At 51.6% G+C, this 21,346-nt stretch overlaps 1 protein-coding gene across 3 annotated transcripts in view; it reads right to left on the bottom strand.

The window, feature by feature from the left end:
- Nucleotides 1-1,424: 1,424 nt before the first annotated feature.
- snrnp27 (small nuclear ribonucleoprotein 27 (U4/U6.U5)) overlaps nucleotides 1,425-21,346 on the bottom strand; it is a 55,164-nt gene continuing 35,242 nt past the window's right edge. Inside the window, exons 5-7 of one of the 3 annotated variants that reach the window (XR_013500562.1) lie at nucleotides 17,480-17,544; nucleotides 15,002-15,227; nucleotides 1,425-1,671 (exon numbers count right to left, since the gene is read on the bottom strand). Coding sequence is in view for 2 of the 3 variants with exons in the window: in XM_078239309.1 (XP_078095435.1) it covers nucleotides 15,173-15,227; nucleotides 17,480-17,544 (120 nt within the window). In the remaining variant the exon portion in view is untranslated. Of the gene's footprint in view, nucleotides 1,672-14,901; nucleotides 15,228-17,479; nucleotides 17,545-21,346 lie in introns of those variants that run through there. The other 2 variants (XM_078239310.1, XM_078239309.1) reach the window with 2 other exon arrangements.

A 21,346-nucleotide genomic window follows, 5' to 3' on the forward strand; every position in this document is an offset into this window, starting at 1 on the left:
TTATATAAATCACAAACAGCTGAGGTCCCAATACAGAGCCCTGGGGAACACCACTAGTCACAGGCATCCAGCCGGAAAAAGACCCTTCCACTACCACCCTCTGTCTTCTGTGACCAAGCCAGTTCTCCACCCATCTAGCCACCTCCCCCTTTATCCCATGAGATCCAACCTTTTTCACCAACCTACCATGAGGGACTTTGTCAAACGCTTTACTAAAGTCCATATAGACGACATCCACGGCCCTTCCCTCATCAACCATTCTAGTCACTTCTTCAAAAAACTCCACCAGGTTGGTGAGGCATGACCTCCCTCTCACAAAACCATGCTGATTATCGTTAATGAGTTTATTCCTTTCTAAATGCGCATACATCCTATCTCTAAGAATCCTCTCCAACAACTTCCCTACCATGGACGTCAAGCTCACCGGCCTATAATTTCCCGGGTTATCCTTCCTACCCTTCTTAAATAACGGGACCACATTAGCTATCCTCCAATCCTCTGGGACTTCACCTGTGTCCAGTGACGAGACAAAGATTTGCGTCAGAGGCCCAGCGATTTCATCTCTCGTCTCCCTGAGCAGCCTTGGATAGATTCCGTCAGGCCTTGGGGATTTGTCAGTCTTTATATTCCCTAAAAAACCTAACACTTCCTCCCTTGTAATGGAGATTTTCTCTAACGGGTCAACACTCCCCTCCGAGACACTCCCAGTCAACACATCCCTCTCCTTTGTGAATACCGACGCAAAGTATTCATTTAGGATCCCCCCTACTTCTTTGGGCTCTAAGCATAATTCCCCACTTTTGTCCCCGAGAGGTCCGATTTTTTCCCCTGACAACCCTTTTGTTCCAAACGTATGAATAAAATGCCTTGGGATTCTCCTTAATCCTGTCTGCCAAGGACATTTCGTGACCCCTTTTTGCCCTTCTAATTCCTCGTTTGAGTTCTTTCCTACTTTCTTTGTATTCCTCCAGAGCTCCCTCCGTTTTTAGCTGCCTGGACCTAACGTACGTCTCTCTTTTCTTTTTGACCAATCCCTCAATTTCCCTGGTTATCCACGGTTCTCGAATCCTACCCTTCCTATCCTTCTTTTTTACAGGCACATGCCTGTCCTGCAGCCCTAACAACTGTTCCTTAAAAGACTCCCATATGCCAGATGTGGATTTATCCTCAAACAGCGCCTCCCAATAAACAGTCCCACTAAAGTTAGCCTTCCCCCAATCCAACACCTTACCCTTGGGACACCACTCATCCTTTTCCATCACTATCCTATTTATTATTGTCACATGTACTGGGATACAGTGAAAAGTATTGTTTCTTGCGCACTATACAGACAAAGCATACGGTTCATAGAGAAGGAAAGGAGAGAGTGCAGAATGTAGTGTTACAGTCATAGCTAGGGTGTAGAGAAAGTTCAACTTAATATATTTTGATTTGATTTGATTTATTATTGTCACATGTATCAGGATACAGTGAAAAGTATTGTTTCTTGCGCGCTGTACAGACAAAACGTACCATTCATAGAGTACATAGGGGAGAAGGAAAGGAGAGGGTGCAGAATGTAGTGTTACAGTCATAGCTCGGGTGTAGAGAAAGATCAACTTAGCGCGAGGTAGGTCCATTCAAAAGTCTGATGGCAGCAGGGAAGCTCCAAGGTCCTAAGAATCGTCAAATCTGCAAGAGATCGAATTAAAGCATTGTTTATAAGTTCATAAGATATAGGAGCAGAATTAGGCCATTTGGGCCATCGAGTTCGCTCTGGCATTCGATCATGGCTGATATGCTCCTCATCCCCATTTTCCTGCCTTCTCCCCATAACCCCACAACCCATTACCAATTAAAAATCTGTCTAACTCCTTAAATTTACTCACTGTCCCAGCATGCACCGCACTTTGGGGTAGCGAATTCCACAGATTCACAACCCTTTGGGAGAAGTAGTTTCTCCTCAACTCTGTTTTAAATTTGCTGCCCCTTATCCTAAGACTATGACCTCTCCTCCCAGAATGCCCCACAAGAGGAAGCATCCGCTCCACGTCTACTTTATCCACACCTTTTATCATCTTGTAAACCTCAATTTGACCTCCCCTCATTCTTCTAAATTCCAGAGAGTATCGGCCTAAACTGTTCAATCTCTCTTCATACGACAAACCCCTCATCTCTGCAACCAATCTAGTGAACCTCCTCTGAACTGCCTCCAATGCCATTACATCTCTCCTCAATTAAGGGGACCAAAATATGGGCGGCACGGTGGCACAATGGTTAGCACTGCTGCCTCACAGCGCCAGGGACCCAGGTTCGATTCCCGGCTTGGGTCACTGTCTGTGTGGAGTTTGCACGTTCTTCCCCCGTGTCTGCGTGGGTTTCCTCCGGGTGCTCCGGTTTCCTCCCACAGTCCAAAGATGTGCAGGTTAGGTGCATTGGCCACGCTAAATTGCCCCTGAGTGTCAGGGGGGCTTGCTAGGTAAATGTGTGGGGTTATGGAGATAGGGCCTGGATGGGATTGTTGTCTGTGCAGGCTCGATGGGCCGAATGGCCTCCACCTGCACTATAGGGGTTCAATGATTAAAATTGTGGACAATACTCCAGGTATGGCCTCACCAATGCCTTGTTTAGTTGCAACAATACTTCCTTACCTTTATATTCTATTCCTTTAGCTATAAATGTGAGAGAGTTTAAGAGAGTTAGAATAAAGTTTTAGGAGCACAGAACGAGAGTAAAATATAGAATTAGACGATATGCTGGGCACAGCTTGCAAGAAGTCGCCTCACTTCGGGCGCCATCTTGGTGAAGGTTCGTTCCCCTAAACACCTTGAAAACGGTGATCAGATCCACCCCTTAACCTACTGAATTTCTGATAAAGATGAGGTGGAATATTATCTCTCACAGCGTGCTGAGTCTCTGGAACTCTCAGGCAGTGGAAGCAGAGCCTTTGAATATCTTTAAGGCAGAGATGGACAGATTCTCTATGATCAAGGGGGTGAAAGGGGGGTGAGGCAGAGCGGGTGAGGTTACTATAAAACCTGTGAATGGCAGAGCAGGCTCGGACGGGCGAGTCTATGGACTCGAAACATTGACTCCTGTTTCTCTCTCCACAGACGCTGCCAGGCCTGTGGAGATTTTCCAACATTTCCTCCTATTTATTTCAGATTTCCAGCACCTCTTTGCTTCCTCTTTGGTCAATGTTGTCCAGTTCAGGAATCTCCAGGTGGCCACATTTTGGTCGAGAGCGTCAGGTTTTTAGGTGTCCAGATCACCAACAACCTGTCCTGGTCCCTCCACGCCAACAGTATTGTTAAGACACCCCACCACTTTTAAGGCCATGCCCCCTAGTTCTGGTTTCACCCGCCAGTGGAAACAACTTCCCTGCTTCTATCTTATCTACTCCCTTCATAATCTTATATGTTTCTATAAGATCTTCCCTCATTCTTCTGAATTCCAATGAGTAAAAGCCCCAGTCTACTCAGTTTCCCCTCATAAGCCAACCCTCTCAACTCCAGAATCAACTGAGTGAATCTCCTCTGCACCCCACTCCAGTGCCAGTATATCCTTTCTCAAGTAAGGAGACCAAAACTGTACACAGTACTCCAGGTGTGGCCTCACCAGCACCTTATACAGCTGCAACATAACCTCACTGTTTTTAAACTCCATCCCTCTTGCAATGAAGGGCAAAATTCCATTTGCCTTCTTTATTACCTGCTGCACCTGAAAACCAACATTTTATGATCTGGTGCTTTTTGGCTGCTTCATGGACTCTGATGTTAGTACTCTTGTGCTCCTAGCTAAAATAAAGTTTTTAAAGTTTATTTATTAGTCACAAGTAAGGCTTACATTAACACTGCAATGAAGTTCCTGTGAAATTCCCCGAGTCGCCACAGTCCGGCGCCTGTTCGGGTCAATACACCTAACCAGCAGGTTTTTCAAACTGTGGGAGGAAACCCACGCAGACACGGGGAGAATGTGCAAACTCCATACGGACAGTGACCCAGGCCGGGAATCGAACCCGGGTCCCTGGCGCTGTGAGGCAGCAGTGCTAACCACTGTGCCACCATGCCCACCCCAATAATGTGGAGAATCAGTCTCAGACAGCATCACTGGTACCTCTCCAAGGGCCTTGTGGTGGCGTCTGTACACAGTCCAAGTCTCTCCCTCCATCAAGAACAACAGAGGAACCCTCCCTACCACGTCAGTTAGGATTATATTCACTGGAGTTTAGAAGAGTGAGAGGGGATCTCATAGAAACTTATAAAATTCTAACAGGGTTAGACAGGGTAGATTCAGAAAGAATGTTCCCGATGGTGGGGGGAGTCCGGAACTAGGGGTCATAGTTTGAGGATATGGAGTAAACCTTTTAGGACTGAGGTGAGGAGAAATTTCTTCACCCAGAGGGTTGTGAATGTGTGGAATTCACTCCCACAGAAAGTCGTTGAGGCCAAAACGTTCTTAGAATCTTAGAATCCCCACAGCACAGAAAGAGGCCATTCGGCCCATCGAGTCTGCACCGACCACAATCCCACCCAGGCCCTACCCCCATATATTTACCCACTGATCCCTCTAACCTATGCATCCCAGGACACTAAGGGCAATTTTAGCATGGCCAATCAACCTAACCCGCACATCTTTGGACTGTGGGAGGAAACCGGAGCACCCAGAGGAAACCCACGCAGACACGAGGAGAATGTGCAAACTCCACACAGACAGTGACCCAAGCCAGGAATCGAACCCAGGTCCCTGGAGCTGTGAAGCAGCAGTGCTAACCACTGTGCTACCGTGCCACCCACGCGTTGTGTGATTTCAAGAAGGAATTATATGTAGCTCCTTTCTAAAGGTCATCTGGACTCGAAACGTTAGCTCTTTTCTCTCCTTGCAGATGCTGCCAGACCTGCTGAGATTTTCCAGCATTTTCTCTTTTGGTTTCAGATTCCAGCATCCGCAGTAATTTGCTTTTAATTCGATATAGCTCTTGGGGCTAAAGGGATCGAGGGATATGGGGGGAAAGGAGGGATCAGGATATTGAATTTGATGATCAGCCAATGATCAAAATGAATGGTGGAGGAGGCTCGAAGGGCCTCCTTCAGATTCTAGTTTCTATGTTTCTAATGTGGAACATTCCCCCTAGCTGGGGAGCCACCTCTCATCTGAGGCTGACATCGATGTGGAGATTGAACTTCCCAGAAATACTACGAAACTGCCAAAATAGAAGCCGGGAGTTCTTAAAAATGATTTGCTTAATTCCTTCCCTCAGCAGCTAAGAAACAGAGAGGCATTGGGATTGTTCAAAAATGGGGACACTGAGTGAGGGGGGGGGGCGCGCAGGGAGGGGTAGGGGGATACTAGCCTTAATAATAACACTCAGTGAAAGGGTTGACACAGGGGCTCAAGCAGAGAAAGCATGCACCCAGCTTAACTACAGAAATTCCTGTTTTTAGACAGGAATCTCGTGACACAAAGAGCAAGCCTGAATAAATGATGAATGCAGCCTTCAGATAATGTGAGGAGGAGAGCTATGGAATGCCTGTCAAGGGCTCAGTCTGGGACAGGCCAAGGGAAGGGTGATTGCGGTCCACAACTCCGATACAAGCTGGGGTGTCAAAGATAGCTTGGACAGTAGCCTACTAATGTAATCAAACCTCACGCTGATTGGATATTATAATTAAGCAGGCGTGCAGCAATTGTGATTGGTTTTCATATCTGTATCTTATGCATGATGTAATCCTAGTCAATAACTGTGAGTGGCTAGAGGTAATCGCTACACCTTGATTGGTATATGTTAATTACTTGTGATCAAATTTGAAATTATATCTTTGTCTGTAAATGGTGCTCTGGGTTCTGGCTAATTACAGACCATGACCTGTGACTTTCCACGGTCCTTGTTATAGCTTGCATTAGCTGGTGAGAATTCCATGACTTTGTTTGGTTACTTTGGAAAAGAGCCCTGTGTGCTACAGTGTTCCAAGTGCTCATTTAAATGTTGTGAGGTTTCCCGCCTCTATCCCCCTTTCAGGCAGCGAGTTCCAGACTCCCACTACCGTCTGGGTGAAACTGTTTTTCCTCAAGTCCCCTCTTAATCTCCTGCCCCTTACCTTAAATCTCTGCCCCCTGGTTATTGCCTCCTCTACTAAGGGGTTCAAATGTTTTAGTCGAAGTAGGGAAGGAGGTAGAAGAGGGGGAGGGGTAGCATTATTGGTCAGAGATTGTATCACAGTGTCAGAGAGGAGGTTTGATGAGGACTTATCTGTTGAGGTAGTATGGGCGGAGATTAGAAATAGGAGAGGAGAGGTCACCCTGTTGGGAGTCTTTTATAGACCTCCTAAAAGTTCTAGAGAGGTTGAGGAAAGGATTGCGGAGTCAATCCTGCTTAGGAGTGAAAGTAATAGGGCAATTGTTATGGGGGATTTTAACTTGACTAATATTGACTGGAATTGTTATAGCTCTAGCTCGTTAGAGGGGTCAGTTTTTGTTCAAAGCGTGCAGGAAGGTTTTTTGACTCAGTATGTAGACAGGCCAACTAGAGGTGAGGCTATATTGGATCTGGTGCTGGGAAATGAGCCAGACCAGGTGCTAGACTTGGAAGTTGGTGTGCATTTTGGTGATAGTGACCACAATTCGGTTACGTTCACCTTAGTGATGGAAAGGGATAGGCATGAACCTCGGGCCAGTGGTTTTAGCTGGGGGAAGGGTAATTATGAGGCTATTAGGAGAGAATTAGGAAACATAGGTTGGACTAGGAGATTACAGGGACTGGGAACGTCCGACATGTGGAGTTTTTTCAAGGAGCAGCTACTGCGAGTCTGTGATAGGTATGTCCCTGTCAGGCAAGGAGGAATTGGTAGGGCTAGGGAACCGTGGTGCACCAAAAAAGTTTCTTTGTTGGTTAAAAAGAAAAAGGAGGCTTATGTTCGGATGAGACGTGAGCACTCGGGTAGTGCACTAGAAAGCTTTAGATTGGCTAAGAGGGAGTTGAAGAGCGAGCTTAGAAGGGCTAAAAGGGGACATGAGAAGACTTTGGCGGATAGGGTTAAAGAGAATCCTAAGGCGTTCTATAGGTATGTCAAGAACAGAAGGTTGGTTAGGGCAAGTTTAGGGCCAGTTATAGATGGCAGAGGGAAGTTATGTGTGGAACCGGAGGAGATTGGTGAAGCATTGAACCAATATTTCTCTTCGGTGTTCACGCAAGGGGACATGAATATAGCTGAGGAGGACACTGGGTTGCAGGGGAGTAGAATAGACAGTATTACAGTTGATAAGGAGGATGTGCAGGATATTCTGGAGGGTCTGAAAATAGATAAATCCCCTGGTCCGGATGGGATTTATCCAAGGATTCTCTGGGAGGCAAGAGAAGTGATTGCAGAGCCTCTGGCTCTGATCTTCAGGTCGTCGTTGGCCTCTGGTATAGTACCAGAAGATTGGAGGTTAGCGAATGTTGTCCCATTGTTTAAGAAGGGGAACAGAGACTTCCCCGGGAATTATAGACCGGTGAGTCTCACTTCTGTTGTCGGCAAGATGTTGGAAAAAATTATAAGGGATAGGATTTATAGTTATTTGGAGAGTAATGAATTGATAGGTGATAGTCAGCATGGTTTTGTGGCAGGTAGGTCGTGCCTTACTAACCTTATTGAGTTTTTTGAGAAAGTGACCAAGGAGGTGGATGGGGGCAAGGCAGTGGACGTGGTATATATGGATTTTAGTAAGGCGTTTGATAAGGTTCACCATGGTAGGCTTCTGCAGAAAATGCAGATGTATGGGATTGGGGGTGATCTAGGAAATTGGATCAGGAATTGGCTAGCGGATAGGAAACAGAGGGTGGTGGTTGATAGTAAATATTCATCATGGAGTGCGGTTACAAGTGGTGTACCTCAGGGATCTGTTTTGGGGCCACTGCTGTTTGTAATATTTATTAATGATCTGGATGAGGGTATAGTTGGGTGGATTAGCAAATTTGCTGATGACACCAAAGTCGGTGGTGTGGTAGACAGTGAGGAAGGGTGTCGTAGTTTGCAGGAAGACTTAGACAGGTTGCAAAGTTGGGCCGAGAGGTGGCGGATGGAGTTTAATGCGGAGAAGTGTGAGGTAATTCACTTTGGTAGGAATAACAGATGTGTTGAGTATAGGGCTAACGGGAGGACTTTGAATAGTGTGGAGGAGCAGAGGGATCTAGGTGTATGTGTGCATAGATCCCTGAAAGTTGGGAATCAAGTAGATAAGGTTGTTAAGAAGGCATATGGTGTCTTGGCGTTTATTGGTAGGGGGATTGAATTTAGGAGTCGTAGCGTTATGTTGCAACTGTACACAACTCTGGTGCGGCCGCACTTGGAGTACTGTGTGCAGTTCTGGTCCCCACATTACAGGAAGGATGTGGAGGCTTTGGAGAGGGTGCAGAGGAGGTTTACCAGGATGTTGCCTGGTATGGAGGGGAGATCCTATGAGGAGAGGCTGAGGGATTTGGGATTGTTTTCGCTGGAAAGGCGGCGGCTAAGAGGGGATCTTATTGAAACATATAAGATGATTAGAGGTTTAGATAGGGTGGATAGTGATAGCCTTTTTCCTCTGATGGAGAAATCCAGCACGAGGGGGCATGGCTTTAAATTGAGGGGGGGTAGTTATAGAACCGATGTCAGGGGTAGGTTCTTTACCCAGAGGGTGGTGAGGGATTGGAATGCCCTGCCAGCATCAGTAGTAAATGCGCCTAGTTTGGGGGCGTTTAAGAGATCCGTAGATAGGTTCATGGACGAAAAGAAATTGGTTTAGGTTGGAGGGTCACAGTTTTTTTTTTTTAACTGGTCGGTGCAACATCGTGGGCCGAAGGGCCTGTTCTGCGCTGTAATGTTCTATGTTCTATGTTCTAAAAGTCTTTTCCTATCCACCCTATGTCCCTCATAATTTTGTACACCTCGATTGGGTCCCCCCTCAGCCTTCTCTGCTCTAAGGGAAACAACCCCAGCCTAACCAGCCTCTCTTCGTAGCTGGAACGCTCCATCCCAGGCAACATCCTGGTGAATCTCCTCCACACCCTCTCCAGTGCAATCACATCCTTCCTATAGTGTGGCGACCAGAACTGCACACAGTACTCTAACCTTAGAATCTTAGAAACCCTACAGCACAGAAAGAGGCCATTCGGTCCATCGAGTCTGCACCGACCACAATCCCACCCAGGCCCTACCCCCATATCCCTAGATATTTACCCACTAATCCCTCTAACCTACGCATCCCAGGACACTAAGGGCAATTTTTTAGCATGGCCAATCAACCTAACCCGAACATCTTTGGACTGGGGGAGGAAACCGGAGCAAACCCACGCAGACACGAGGAGAATGTGCAAACTCCACGCAGTGACCCAAGCCGGGAATCGAACCCAGGTCCCTGGAGCTGTGAAGCAGCAGTGCTAACCACTGTGCTACCGTGCCGCCCTTTGTGGTCAAATAATGATTACCAGAGGAAACACTGATTTATAAGAGGGTGGTGGGGGGGGGGGGGGGGGGGGGGGGGGAGAGGGGGAGAGATGGAGGGGGGGGGGGGGGGGCGGAGGTGATCTTACAATAAAAATTCCATGTCCAGAAAGAGTGTGAAAACGGGAGAATTTCGGATCTGATTTTTGTGCGAGCCCAAATCTACGATCTTATGTAGTTAGTGCAAGAAAAGCAAACCTTCAATCCGTTTCTCGCCAGTAAGGGGAGGGGCGGGGCTTAAATTGCACGAAAGCTGACAGCTTAGATCAGAGGCCCCATATGGGCATATGCGCAGAAGGCATTGAAATGGCAGCACTCCTGCCAGCATTTCCCCCCGCTGCGGACATAGCCTCCCCTTCCCCTCTACGGACATCGGAGACCTTCCCCAAGTCTCCCCCCACCTCCCAATGGACCCTCCAGCACCCCACCCTCGCCCACTCTCCCTCTCAATCTCCCCTCCCCCCCATGTCTCCGATGACTGTATCCCACTCCCCCCAATGTCGCCGATGATTGGCTCCCAGTCCCTCCCCTCTCCCCTAATTGCCCCCCGCAATCTGCAGAGTCTCCCTGTCACCCCGCACCTGCCCCATCACCACAGTAGCACATTCCTTCCCTCCCCCCCAACTCCTCCCCCACCCCCTCCCCAACAGAACCCCAGCCAGTTCTGAGACCCAGGCTCCGGGGGAAGAGGGTCTACAGGATTATGAGAGGCATGGACAGAGTGGATAGTCAGAAGCTTTTTCCCAGGATGGAAGAGTCAATTACTAGGGGGCATCGGTTTACGGTGCGAGTGACAAGGTTCAAAGGAGATGTACGAGGCAGATTGTTTACAGAGAGTAGTGGGTGCCTGGAACTCGTTGCCGGGGGAGGTAGTGGAAGCGGATACGGTAGTGATGTTTAAGGGGCGTCTTGACAAGTATATGAATAGGATGGGAATAGAGGGATATGGTCCCTGGAAGGGTAGCGGATTTTAGTTCAGTCGGGCAGTATGGTCGGCGCAGGCTTGGAGGGCCGAAGGGCCTGTTCCTGTGCTGTAATTTTCTTTGTTCTTTGTAAGCAGCGCTGCCACTATGGCGCTGCTTCCCACCCCCATCAACCCACTGCCCCGCCCCCTACCCACCATTGCTGCCTGCTGTCACTGTTAAGACCGATGGTTGGACCCCATTGAGAGGCACTACCCCCCCCTCCCACCCTGAAATTCAACACAGCCGTTTCCATGCCTCTCTCCCACAGCACGGAGCTCCTCACTCACCCTCATCACTGCTGAGGTGTTTTACTGGCTGTTTGCATCTGCCCCGAACAAGGTCGTTCAGGTAAGTGAGGTGGGACGATTGGGAGAGTACCACGCGAATTATGTTGAGATGCCTGCAAAAGCATGCTCATTGACATTTTGCCCCATTCCCCCCATGGTGACCAGATCTCTTTATTGGTAAGATGGGAAGCTATGTCCCCTCGTGACTGACCCTTGGTTGGCCCAGTGGTTAGCCTCACAGCATCAGGGACCCGGGTTCGATTCCCGGCTTGGGTCACTGTCTGTGCGGAGTCTGCACATTCTCCCCGTGTCTGCGTTTCCTCCCACAGTCCGAAAGACGTGCTGGTTGGGTGCTAAATTCTCCCTCAGTGTAACCCGAACATGTTCCGGATTGCTGCGACTGGGGGATTTTCACAGTAACGTCATTGCAGTGTTAATGTAAGCCTACTTGTGACACCAATAAACAAACTGTAAAGCTTCACCGAAGGGGAACAGCTGCTCCTTATCCACCCTGTCCATGCCCCTCATAATCTTGTACACCTCGATCAGGTCACCCCTCAGTCTTCTCTGCTCCAATGAAAACAACCCAAGCCTATCGACAACCTCTCTTCATAACTTAAATGTTCCATCCCAGGCAGCGTCCTGGTGAATCTCCTCTGCACCCCCCAAGAACATGAGCCTGGGCTATGGATGGCTAGGCATGATCACTGCATCACTGCTGCCTGTTTAATGCCAGTTTGAGCTCAGTGCCCCTTCAGCCAATAAGTCGTAAGACTTATTTGGATTTCCAGAAAGCCTTTGACAAGGTGCCTTACAGGAGGCTGCTAAATAAGCTAAGAGCCAATGGTGTTAGAGGTAAGATATTGGCATGGATAGAAGATTGGCTGACAGACAGAAGGCAGAGAGTGGGGACAAGGGGGTCCTTTTCAGGATGGCAACTGGTGACTAGTGTGCCTCAGGGGGTCAGTGTTGGTACCATAACTTTTCACTACATACATTAATGATCTGGAAGATGGAACTGAGGGCATGGTTGCTAAATTTGCGGATGATACAAAGATATAAAATAAGTACAGCCTACATTAACACCGCAATGAAGTTATTGCAAAATTCCCTCAGTTGCCACACTCCGGCGCCTGTTCAGGTCAATGCACCTAACCAGCACGTCTTTCGGACTGTGGGAGGAAACCGGAGCACCCAGAGGAAACCCATGGGGAGAAGGTGCAAACTCCACACAGTGACCCAACAGGGAATCAAACCCAGGTCCCTGGCGCTGCGGAGGCAGCAGCACGAACCACTGTGCTGCCCATGTAGAAGGACAGGTAGTGTTGAGGAAGCGGGGAGGCTGCAGAATGACTTGGACAGGCTAGGAGAGTGGGCAAAGAAGTGGCAGATGGAACACAACGTGGGAAGCTTTGGTAGGAAGAACCGAGGCGTAAACTATTTTCTAAATGGGGAAAGGCTTCGGAAATCTGAGCACAAAGGGACTTGGGAGCCCTGGTTCAAGATTCTCTTAAGGTTAACGTGCAGTTCAGTCGGCAGTTAGGAAGGCAAATTCAGTGTTAGCATTCGTTTCTAGAGGGCTAGAATACAAGAACAGGGATGTACTGCTGAGGCTGTATAAGGCTCTGGTCAGACCCCATTTGGAATATTGTGAGCAGTTTTGGGCCCTGTATCTAAGGAAGGATGGGCCGGCCTTAGAGCAGGGTCCAGAGGAGGTTCACGAGAACGATCCCAGGAATGAAGGGTTTGTCATGTGAGGAGCGGTTGAGGACTCTGGGTCTGTACTCGATGGAGTTTAGAAGGATGAGGGAGGGGGATCTCATTGAAACTTACAGAATATTGAGAGGCCCGGATAGAGTGGACGTGGGGAAGATGTATCCATTAGTCGGAGAGACTCGGATCCGAGGGGCACAGCCTCAGAGTAAAGGGACGTCCCTTTAGAACCGAGATGAGGAGGAATTTCTTCAGCCAGAGGGTTTGGTGAATCTGTGGAATTCATTGCCACAGAAGGCTGTGGAGGCCGGGTCATTGAGTGTCTTTAAGACAGAGATAGATCGGTTCTTGATTAATAAGGGGATCAATAGTTACGGGGAGAAGGCAGGAGAATGAGGATGAGAAATTTATCAGCCATGATTGAATGGCAGAGCAGACTCGATGGGCCGAGTGGCCTCATTCTGTGATTAAATCTATGGTCTTATAACAACGTACAGAGTATACTGCCATTGATAATGCAGAGTTCTGGATTAATGTTTCCATGCGAACTCTTGCACTTGGCGGCAAGAGGGCCCCAGGAAAACATCAAGGCCTGCCAGAAGCAGGTCAAATTTCTCTTCAGATTTCAACAAGCGCTTCCGGTGACAAAAGAGCTTTTTTTCATAGGGGAGGGTGATGCACCAACAACGTCCACCCATCCACAGCGGCACAGTGGTTGGCACTGCTGCCTCACAGCGCTAGGGATCCGGGTTCAATTCCCGGCCTCGGGTCACTGTCTGCACGTTCTCTCTGTGGCTGTGTGGGTTTCCTCCGGGTGCTCCGGTTTCCTCCCACAGTCTGAAAGACATGCTGGTTAGGTTGATTGGCCATGTTCAATTGACCCTAGCATCAGGGGGATTAGCAGGGTAAATGAGGGTTACGGGGATAGGGCCTGGGTGGGATTGTGGTCGGTACAGACTCGATGGGCCAAATGGCCTCCTTCTGCACTGTAGGGATTCTATGATTCTAATTACAGGAGACCAGGGCGCTAAAAGAGTCAACTTTGACCGAAATCTTAAAGGCCAATAACAAGTTGGGTAAAACTCTGTCAATTGTACGAATCTCAGTGGTTTAGTAAGTCAACCTTGTTGAGATCACAAACAGTTAAGAAATTGGAAAAATGCTCACTCTTTGGCATGGCAGTTGGTGGCACAGTGGTTAGCACTGCTGCCTCACAGCGCCAGGGACCCGGGTTCAATTCCCGGCTTGGGTCACTGTCTGTGTGGAGTTTGCACATTCTCCTCGTGTCTGCGTGGGTTTCCTCCGGGTGCTCCAGTTTTCTCCCACACTCCAAAGATGTGTAGGTTAGGTGGATTGGCCATGCTAAATTGCTCCTTAGTGTCCAAAGATATGTAGGTTAGACGGATTGGCCATGTTAAATTTCCCCTTAGTGTCAGGGCAATTAGCAGAGTAAATACATAGGATTGTGGGGATAGGGCCTGGGTGGGATTGTGGTCGGTGCAGGCTCGATGGGCCAAATGGCCTCCATCTGCACTGTAGGGATTCTATGTTCTGAATAGGGAAAACAAAATTAAAACCAAAAATGACTACATTTTGACCACAAAAGTGCCCCTCTGGCAGAAAATCACACCCATAAGATATAGGAGCAGAATTAGGCCATTCGGCCCATCGAGTCTGCTCCGCCATGGCGGATACATTTCTCAACCCCATTCTCACGCCTTTTCCCCGTAACCTTTGACCCCCTTACCAATCAAGAGCCTATCTATCTCGGTCTTAAATACACTCAATGACCCGGCCTCCTCTGTGGCAATGAATTCCACAGATTCACCAAACCCTCTGGCTGAAGAAATTCCTTCTCATCTCGGTTCTAAAGGGTCATCCCTTTACACTGAGGCTGTGCCCTCGGATCCGAGTCTCTCCGACTAATGGAAACATCTCCCCCACGTCCACTCTATCCAGGCCTCTCAGAATTCCGTAAGTTTCAATGAGATCCCCCCCCCCTCATCCTTCTAAACTCCATCAAGTACAGACCCAGAGTCCTCAACCATTCCTCATACAACAAGCTCTTCATTCTAGGGATCATTCCTGTGAACCTCCTCTGGACCCTTTCCAAGGCCAGCGCATCCTTCCTTAGATTTGGGGCCCAAAACTGCTCACAATACCAAATGGGGTCTGACCAGAGCCTTATACAGCCTCAGAAGTACATCCCTGCTCTTGTATTCTAGCCCTCTCGACCTGAATGCTAATATTACATTTGCCTTCCTAACTGCCAACTGAACCTGCACGTTAACCTTAAGAGAATCTTGAACAAGGGCTCCCAAGTCCCTTTGTGTTTCTGATTTCCTAAGCACTTCCCCATTTAGATAATAGTCTATGCCTCCATTCCTCCTTCCAAAGTGTATAAACCTCACACATAATGACCAAAGTCAGTCAGAGAGGTGTAACCCCAGCCCCCACAAAGCTGAACTTTGCTTTTGTTTATTGACACTGATAAATCTGCAGCATTTTTCTGTCATCTTGTAACTTTTATTCCTTGCTAATAGTACAGTAATTTGAAAACAATATACAGAAGATAGATCGCAGGCACAAGCCAAACCTTGTGTATGCGGCTTGAAGGGCATGCCGGCTACCAGTGCTTTACACTGGAACACAAAACTAAACAGGGCAGGACTCTGCCTGGGGAAACAAAGGCAGACCAGAGTGGCTGCTGTCACCAAGGACCACAAACGTCAAGAACCTCGCGTCCGACCATCACGCCAAGGAGAAGTTACGCAATGAAATCCAGAGGTCTGTTAAAACCGCCCTTTCGGTTCATGTACTGCCTGCACAAGAGAGAGAGAGTTTATTTATTAGTATCGCGAGCAGGCTCACATTAACGCTGCAATGAAGTTACTGTGAAATTCCCCCTAGTCGCCACACTCCTGTTCGGGTTACGCTGAGGGAGAATTTCGCACCCTAACCAGTAGGTCTTTCGGACTGTGGGAGGAAACCGGAGCACCCGGAGGAAACCCACGCAGACACGGGGAGAACGTGCAGGCTCCGAACAGAACCCAAGCCGGGAATCGATCCCGGGTCCCTGGCGTTGTGAGGCCGCAGTGCTAACCACTGTGCCACCGTGGAGGACGACCACTTTAAGACAAGGCAAATGGAAATGGCTGAGGTGCAAATAGGGACGGTCTGCGTGGGTGCTGTTTGAGTTAAAATACACACAATATCCTTGTTCAGCAGCATTACAGTTATTAACTGGCCCTATTGAGGTCGCTGCATTTATGTATCACACGTCTGGGAGGGGGACTTTTCGACACTGCTACATCAGCAGTAGAACAGTACCAGTTTACGAGGAGACTTTGACCCAACACACACTACCTAGAGAGGGACAATCCCCTCACCCACTGTGCAATACAATGAGTGCTCAATAGTCACTGCAAGATGCCAACTCAAGCAAGAGATTCAGAGCAATGTAAAACATAGGAATTAGGAGCAGAAGGAGGCCATTCGGCCCTTCGAGCCTGCTCCACCATGGCTGATCTCTCCCTGGTCTCAAATCCATCTCCCTACCTGTTCCCCATATCCCTTTAACCCGGTTTCTATCAGAAATATATCCATCTCCTTCTTGAAACCATTCAATGATTCAGACTGCCCCGCACTATAGGGCAACGAGTTCCACAAATTCACCACCCTCTGCGAGAAGTAGTTCCTCCTCATCTCAGTTTTAAATCTACCGCCTCTCAGCCTGTGACCTCTTGTTCTAGATTGCCCCACAAGGGGAAACATTTGGTCTACACTTACTTTATCAATCCCTTTTATAGACCTCGGTCAGAGTGCCTGTAAACTCCCCGAAATGCCATTGGGGGCTTTCCAATCACTGTATTCTGGGGTCATTTGCACAGTGACTGGGTTTTATTTACTGTTTGTAAGCTGCATGCTGGTTTCCGATAACTCGCAAGGCCTCAATAATTCAATGCATGCTGATACCTTCTTTTACACAAGAACATTAGAACTAGGAGCAGGAGTTGGCCATCTGGCCCCTCGAGCCTGCTCCGCCATTCAATAAGATCATGGCTGATCTTCTCGTGGACTCAGCTCCACTTACCCGCCCACTCACCATAACCCTTAATTCCTTTACTGTTCAAAAATTTATCTATCCTTGCCTTAAAAACATTCAATGAGGTAGCCTCAACTGCTTCACTGGGCAGGGAATTCCACAGATTCACAACCCTTTGGGTGAAGAAGTTCCTCCTCAACTCAGTCCTAAATCCGCTTCCCCTTATTTTGAAGCCATGCCCCCTAGTTCTAGTTTCACCCGTCAGTGGAAACAACCTCTCTGCTTCTATCTTATCTATTCCCTTCATAATCTTATATACATCTCATTGCCTGAAGGACTGTGAATCGGGGAACCACCAGGAAATAACTAATTCCAGTTACCCTGAAGACACGATCGGAGTTTGGTTAAATCATCGGACTCGGTGAATTTCTTTTTCCACAATATGCAGTTGTGGGGGCAATCTTTACAAGCTTGCGTGGAAAGCGTATTCAGGGTGTTTTTTCGCACTGGGGTACACAGTGACTGGATCAATTTGAGGAGGTGGATCGGTGATGCTGCATCAGAGACATATCGAGACAGCATTAAAACCAATCGCAGAAAATGCTGGATAGACTCAGCAGGTCTGGTAGCATCTGTGGAGAGACACGGTGTAGGTTAGGTGGATTGGCCATGCTAAATTGTCCCTTAGTGTCCCGGGATGCGGAGGTTAGAGGGAGTAGCGGGGTAAATATGTGGGATTACGGTGAGATTGTGGTCATGCAGACTCGATGGGCCGAATGCCCTCTTCTGCACTGTAGGGTTTCTATGATTTCTATCTACGAAGAGTTAAATGATCTTTCGAGTTCTGAAGAAGGTTCATTTAACGCTGGTTTCTCTCTCCACAGATGCTGCCAGACCTGCTGAGTTTTTCCAGCATTTTCTGCTTTGATTTCCGATTCCGCAGAATTTTGCTTTTATTAAAACAAATTGATTTCACTGCCGCATTTGGAAACGGTGTCTTGACCCCCCCGAACCCCTGGGCTTGCTCACCGGTATTTCCGCTTCTGCTGCACATTAACGGCGTAAGCATTAACAGAGCCATCCAGCTTCTTACCCTGAAACACAAAGCACACGTTAGCACCTGCATCTTCACACCTCCCGCTGTTCCTGGCTACTGGCTATTATGGCAGACACACCGCGCGCGGGCGCAGACACACCGCATGCACGCACGCGCGCACACGCCGCACGCAAACACGCCGCACGCAAACACGCCGCACGCAATCACACCGAACGCAAACGCAAACACATCACACGCACACGCAAACACATCACACGCACACGCAAACACATCACACGCACACGCAAACACATCACACGCACACGCAAACACATCACATGCAAACAAATCACACGCGCGCACATCGCGCGCGCGCACATCGCACGCACGCACATCGCACGCACATCGCACGCACGCACATCGCACGCACGCACATCGCACGCACGCACATCGCACGCACGCACATCACACGCACGCACGCACATCGCGCGCGCGCACACATCGCACGCACGCACGTCGCACGCACGCACATCGCACGCACGCACATCACACGCACGCACATCACACGCACGCACATCACACGCACGCACGCACATCACACGCACGCACATCACACGCACGCACATCACACGCACGCACGCACATCACACGCACGCACGCACATCACACGCACGCACGCACATCACACGCACGCACATCACACGCACGCACATCACACGCACGCACATCACACGCACATCACACGCACACACGCACATCACACGCACGCACGCACGCACATCACGCACGCACATCACAAACGCACATCACACACGCACATCACACGCACGCACATCACACGCACGCACGCACATCGCACGCACGCACATCGCACGCACGCACATCGCACGCACGCACATCACACGCACGCACGCACATCACACGCACGCACGCACATCACACGCACGCACGCACATCACACGCACGCACGCACATCACACGCACGCACATCACACGCACGCACGCACATCACACGCACGCACATCACACGCACGCACGCACATCACACGCACGCACGCACATCACACGCACGCACGCCACACGCACGCACATCACACGCACGCACGCACATCACGCACGCACATCACGCAGCACATCACACACGCACATCACACACGCACATCACACGCACGCACATCGCACGCACGCACGCACGCACGTCACACGCACGCACGTCACACGCACGCACACACGTCGCACGCACGCAGCACGCGCGCACGTCACACGCGCGCACGTCACACGCGCGCACGTCACACGCGCGCACGTCACACGCGCGCACGTCACACGCGCGCACGTCACGCACAGCGCACACGCCGGGCGCACGCAAACACGCCGCGCGCGCACGCAAACACGCCGCGCGCGCACGCAAACACGCCACGCGCGCACGCAAACACGCCACGCGCGCACGCAAACACGCCACGCGCGCACGCAAACACGCCACGCGCGCACGCAAACACGCCACGCGCGCACGCACGCAAACACACCACGCGCGCACGCAAACACACCACGCGCGCACGCAAACACACCACGCGCGCACGCAAACACACCACGCGCGCACGCAAACACACCACGCGCGCACGCAAACACACCACGCGCGCACGCAAACACACCACGCGCGCACGCAAACACACCACGCGCGCACGCAAACACACCACGCGCGCACGCAAACACACCACGCGCGCACGCAAACACACCACGCGCGCACGCAAACACACCACGCGCGCACGCAAACACACCACGCGCGCACGCAAACACACCACGCGCGCACGCAAACACACCAAGCGCGCACGCAAACACACCACGCGCGCACGCAAACACACCACGCGCGCACGCAAACACACCACGCGCGCACGCAAACACACCACGCGCGCACGCAAACACACCACGCGCGCACGCAAACACACCACGCGCGCACGCAAACACACAACGCGCGCACGCAAACACACCACGCGCGCACGCAAACACACCACGCGCGCACGCAAACACACCACGCGCGCACGCAAACACACCACGCGCGCACGCAAACACACCACGCGCGCACGCAAACACACCACGCGCGCACGCAAACACACCACGCGCGCACGCAAACACACCACGCGCGCACGCAAACACACCACGCGCGCACGCAAACACACCACGCGCGCACGCAAACACACCACGCGCGCACGCAAACACACCACGCGCGCACGCAAACACACCACGCGCGCACGCAAACACACCACGCGCGCACGCAAACACACCACGCGCGCACGCAAACACACCACGCGCGCACGCAAACACACCACGCGCGCACGCAAACACACCACGCGCGCACGCAAACACACCACGCGCGCACGCAAACACACCACGCGCGCACGCAAACACACCACGCGCGCACGCAAACACACCACGCGCGCACGCAAACACACCACGCGCGCACGCACGTCACACGCACGCACACACGTCGCACGCACGCAGCACGCGCGCACGTCACACGCGCGCACGTCACACGCGCGCACGTCACACGCGCGCACGTCACACGCGCGCACGTCACACGCGCGCACGTCACGCGCGCGCACGTCACGCACAGCGCACACACGCCGGGCGCACGCAAACACGCCGCGCGCGCACGCAAACACGCCGCGCGCGCACACGCAAACACGCCACGCGCGCACGCAAACACGCCACGCGCGCACGCAAACACGCCACGCGCGCACGCAAACACGCCACGCGCGCACGCAAACACGCCACGCGCGCACGCAAACACGCCACGCGCGCACGCAAACACGCCACGCGCGCACGCAAACACGCCACGCGCGCACGCAAACACGCCACGCGCGCACGCAGACACACCACGCGCGCACGCAGACACACCACGCGCGCACGCAGACACACCACGCGCGCACGCAGACACACCACGCGCGCACGCAGACACACCACGCGCGCACGCAGACACACCACGCGCGCACGCAGACACACCACGCGCGCACGCAGACACACCACGCGCGCACGCAGACACACCACGCGCGCACGCAGACACACCACGCGCGCACGCAGACACACCACGCGCGCACGCAGACACACCACGCGCGCACGCAGACACACCACGCGCGCACGCAGACACACCACGCGCGCACGCAGACACACCACGCGCGCACGCAGACACACCACGCGCGCACGCAGACACACCACGCGCGCACGCAGACACACCACGCGCGCACGCAGACACACCACGCGCGCACGCAGACACACCACGCGCGCACGCAGACACACCACGCGCGCACGCAGACACACCACGCGCGCACGCAGACACACCACGCGCGCACGCAGACACACCACGCGCGCACGCAGACACACCACGCGCGCACGCAGACACACCACGCGCGCACGCAGACACACCACGCGCGCACGCAGACACACCACGCGCGCACGCAGACACACCACGCGCGCACGCAGACACACCACGCGCGCACGCAGACACACCACGCGCGCACGCACACACCACGCGCGCACGCAGACACACCACGCGCGCACGCAGACACACCACGCGCGCACGCAGACACACCACGCGCGCACGCAGACACACCACGCGCGCACGCAGACACACACCACGCGCGCACGCAGACACACACCACGCGCGCACGCAGACACACACCACGCGCGCACGCAGACACACCACGCGCGCACGCAGACACACCACGCGCGCACGCAGACACACACCACGCACGCACGCAGACACACACCACGCACGCACGCAGACACACACCACGCGCGCACGCAGACACACACCACGCGCGCACGCAGACACACACCACGCGCGCACGCAAACACGCCGCACGCAA

This window comes from Mustelus asterias, chromosome 22 (assembly GCF_964213995.1).
Source record: "Mustelus asterias chromosome 22, sMusAst1.hap1.1, whole genome shotgun sequence".
NCBI classification, from domain to species: domain Eukaryota; kingdom Metazoa; phylum Chordata; class Chondrichthyes; order Carcharhiniformes; family Triakidae; genus Mustelus; species Mustelus asterias.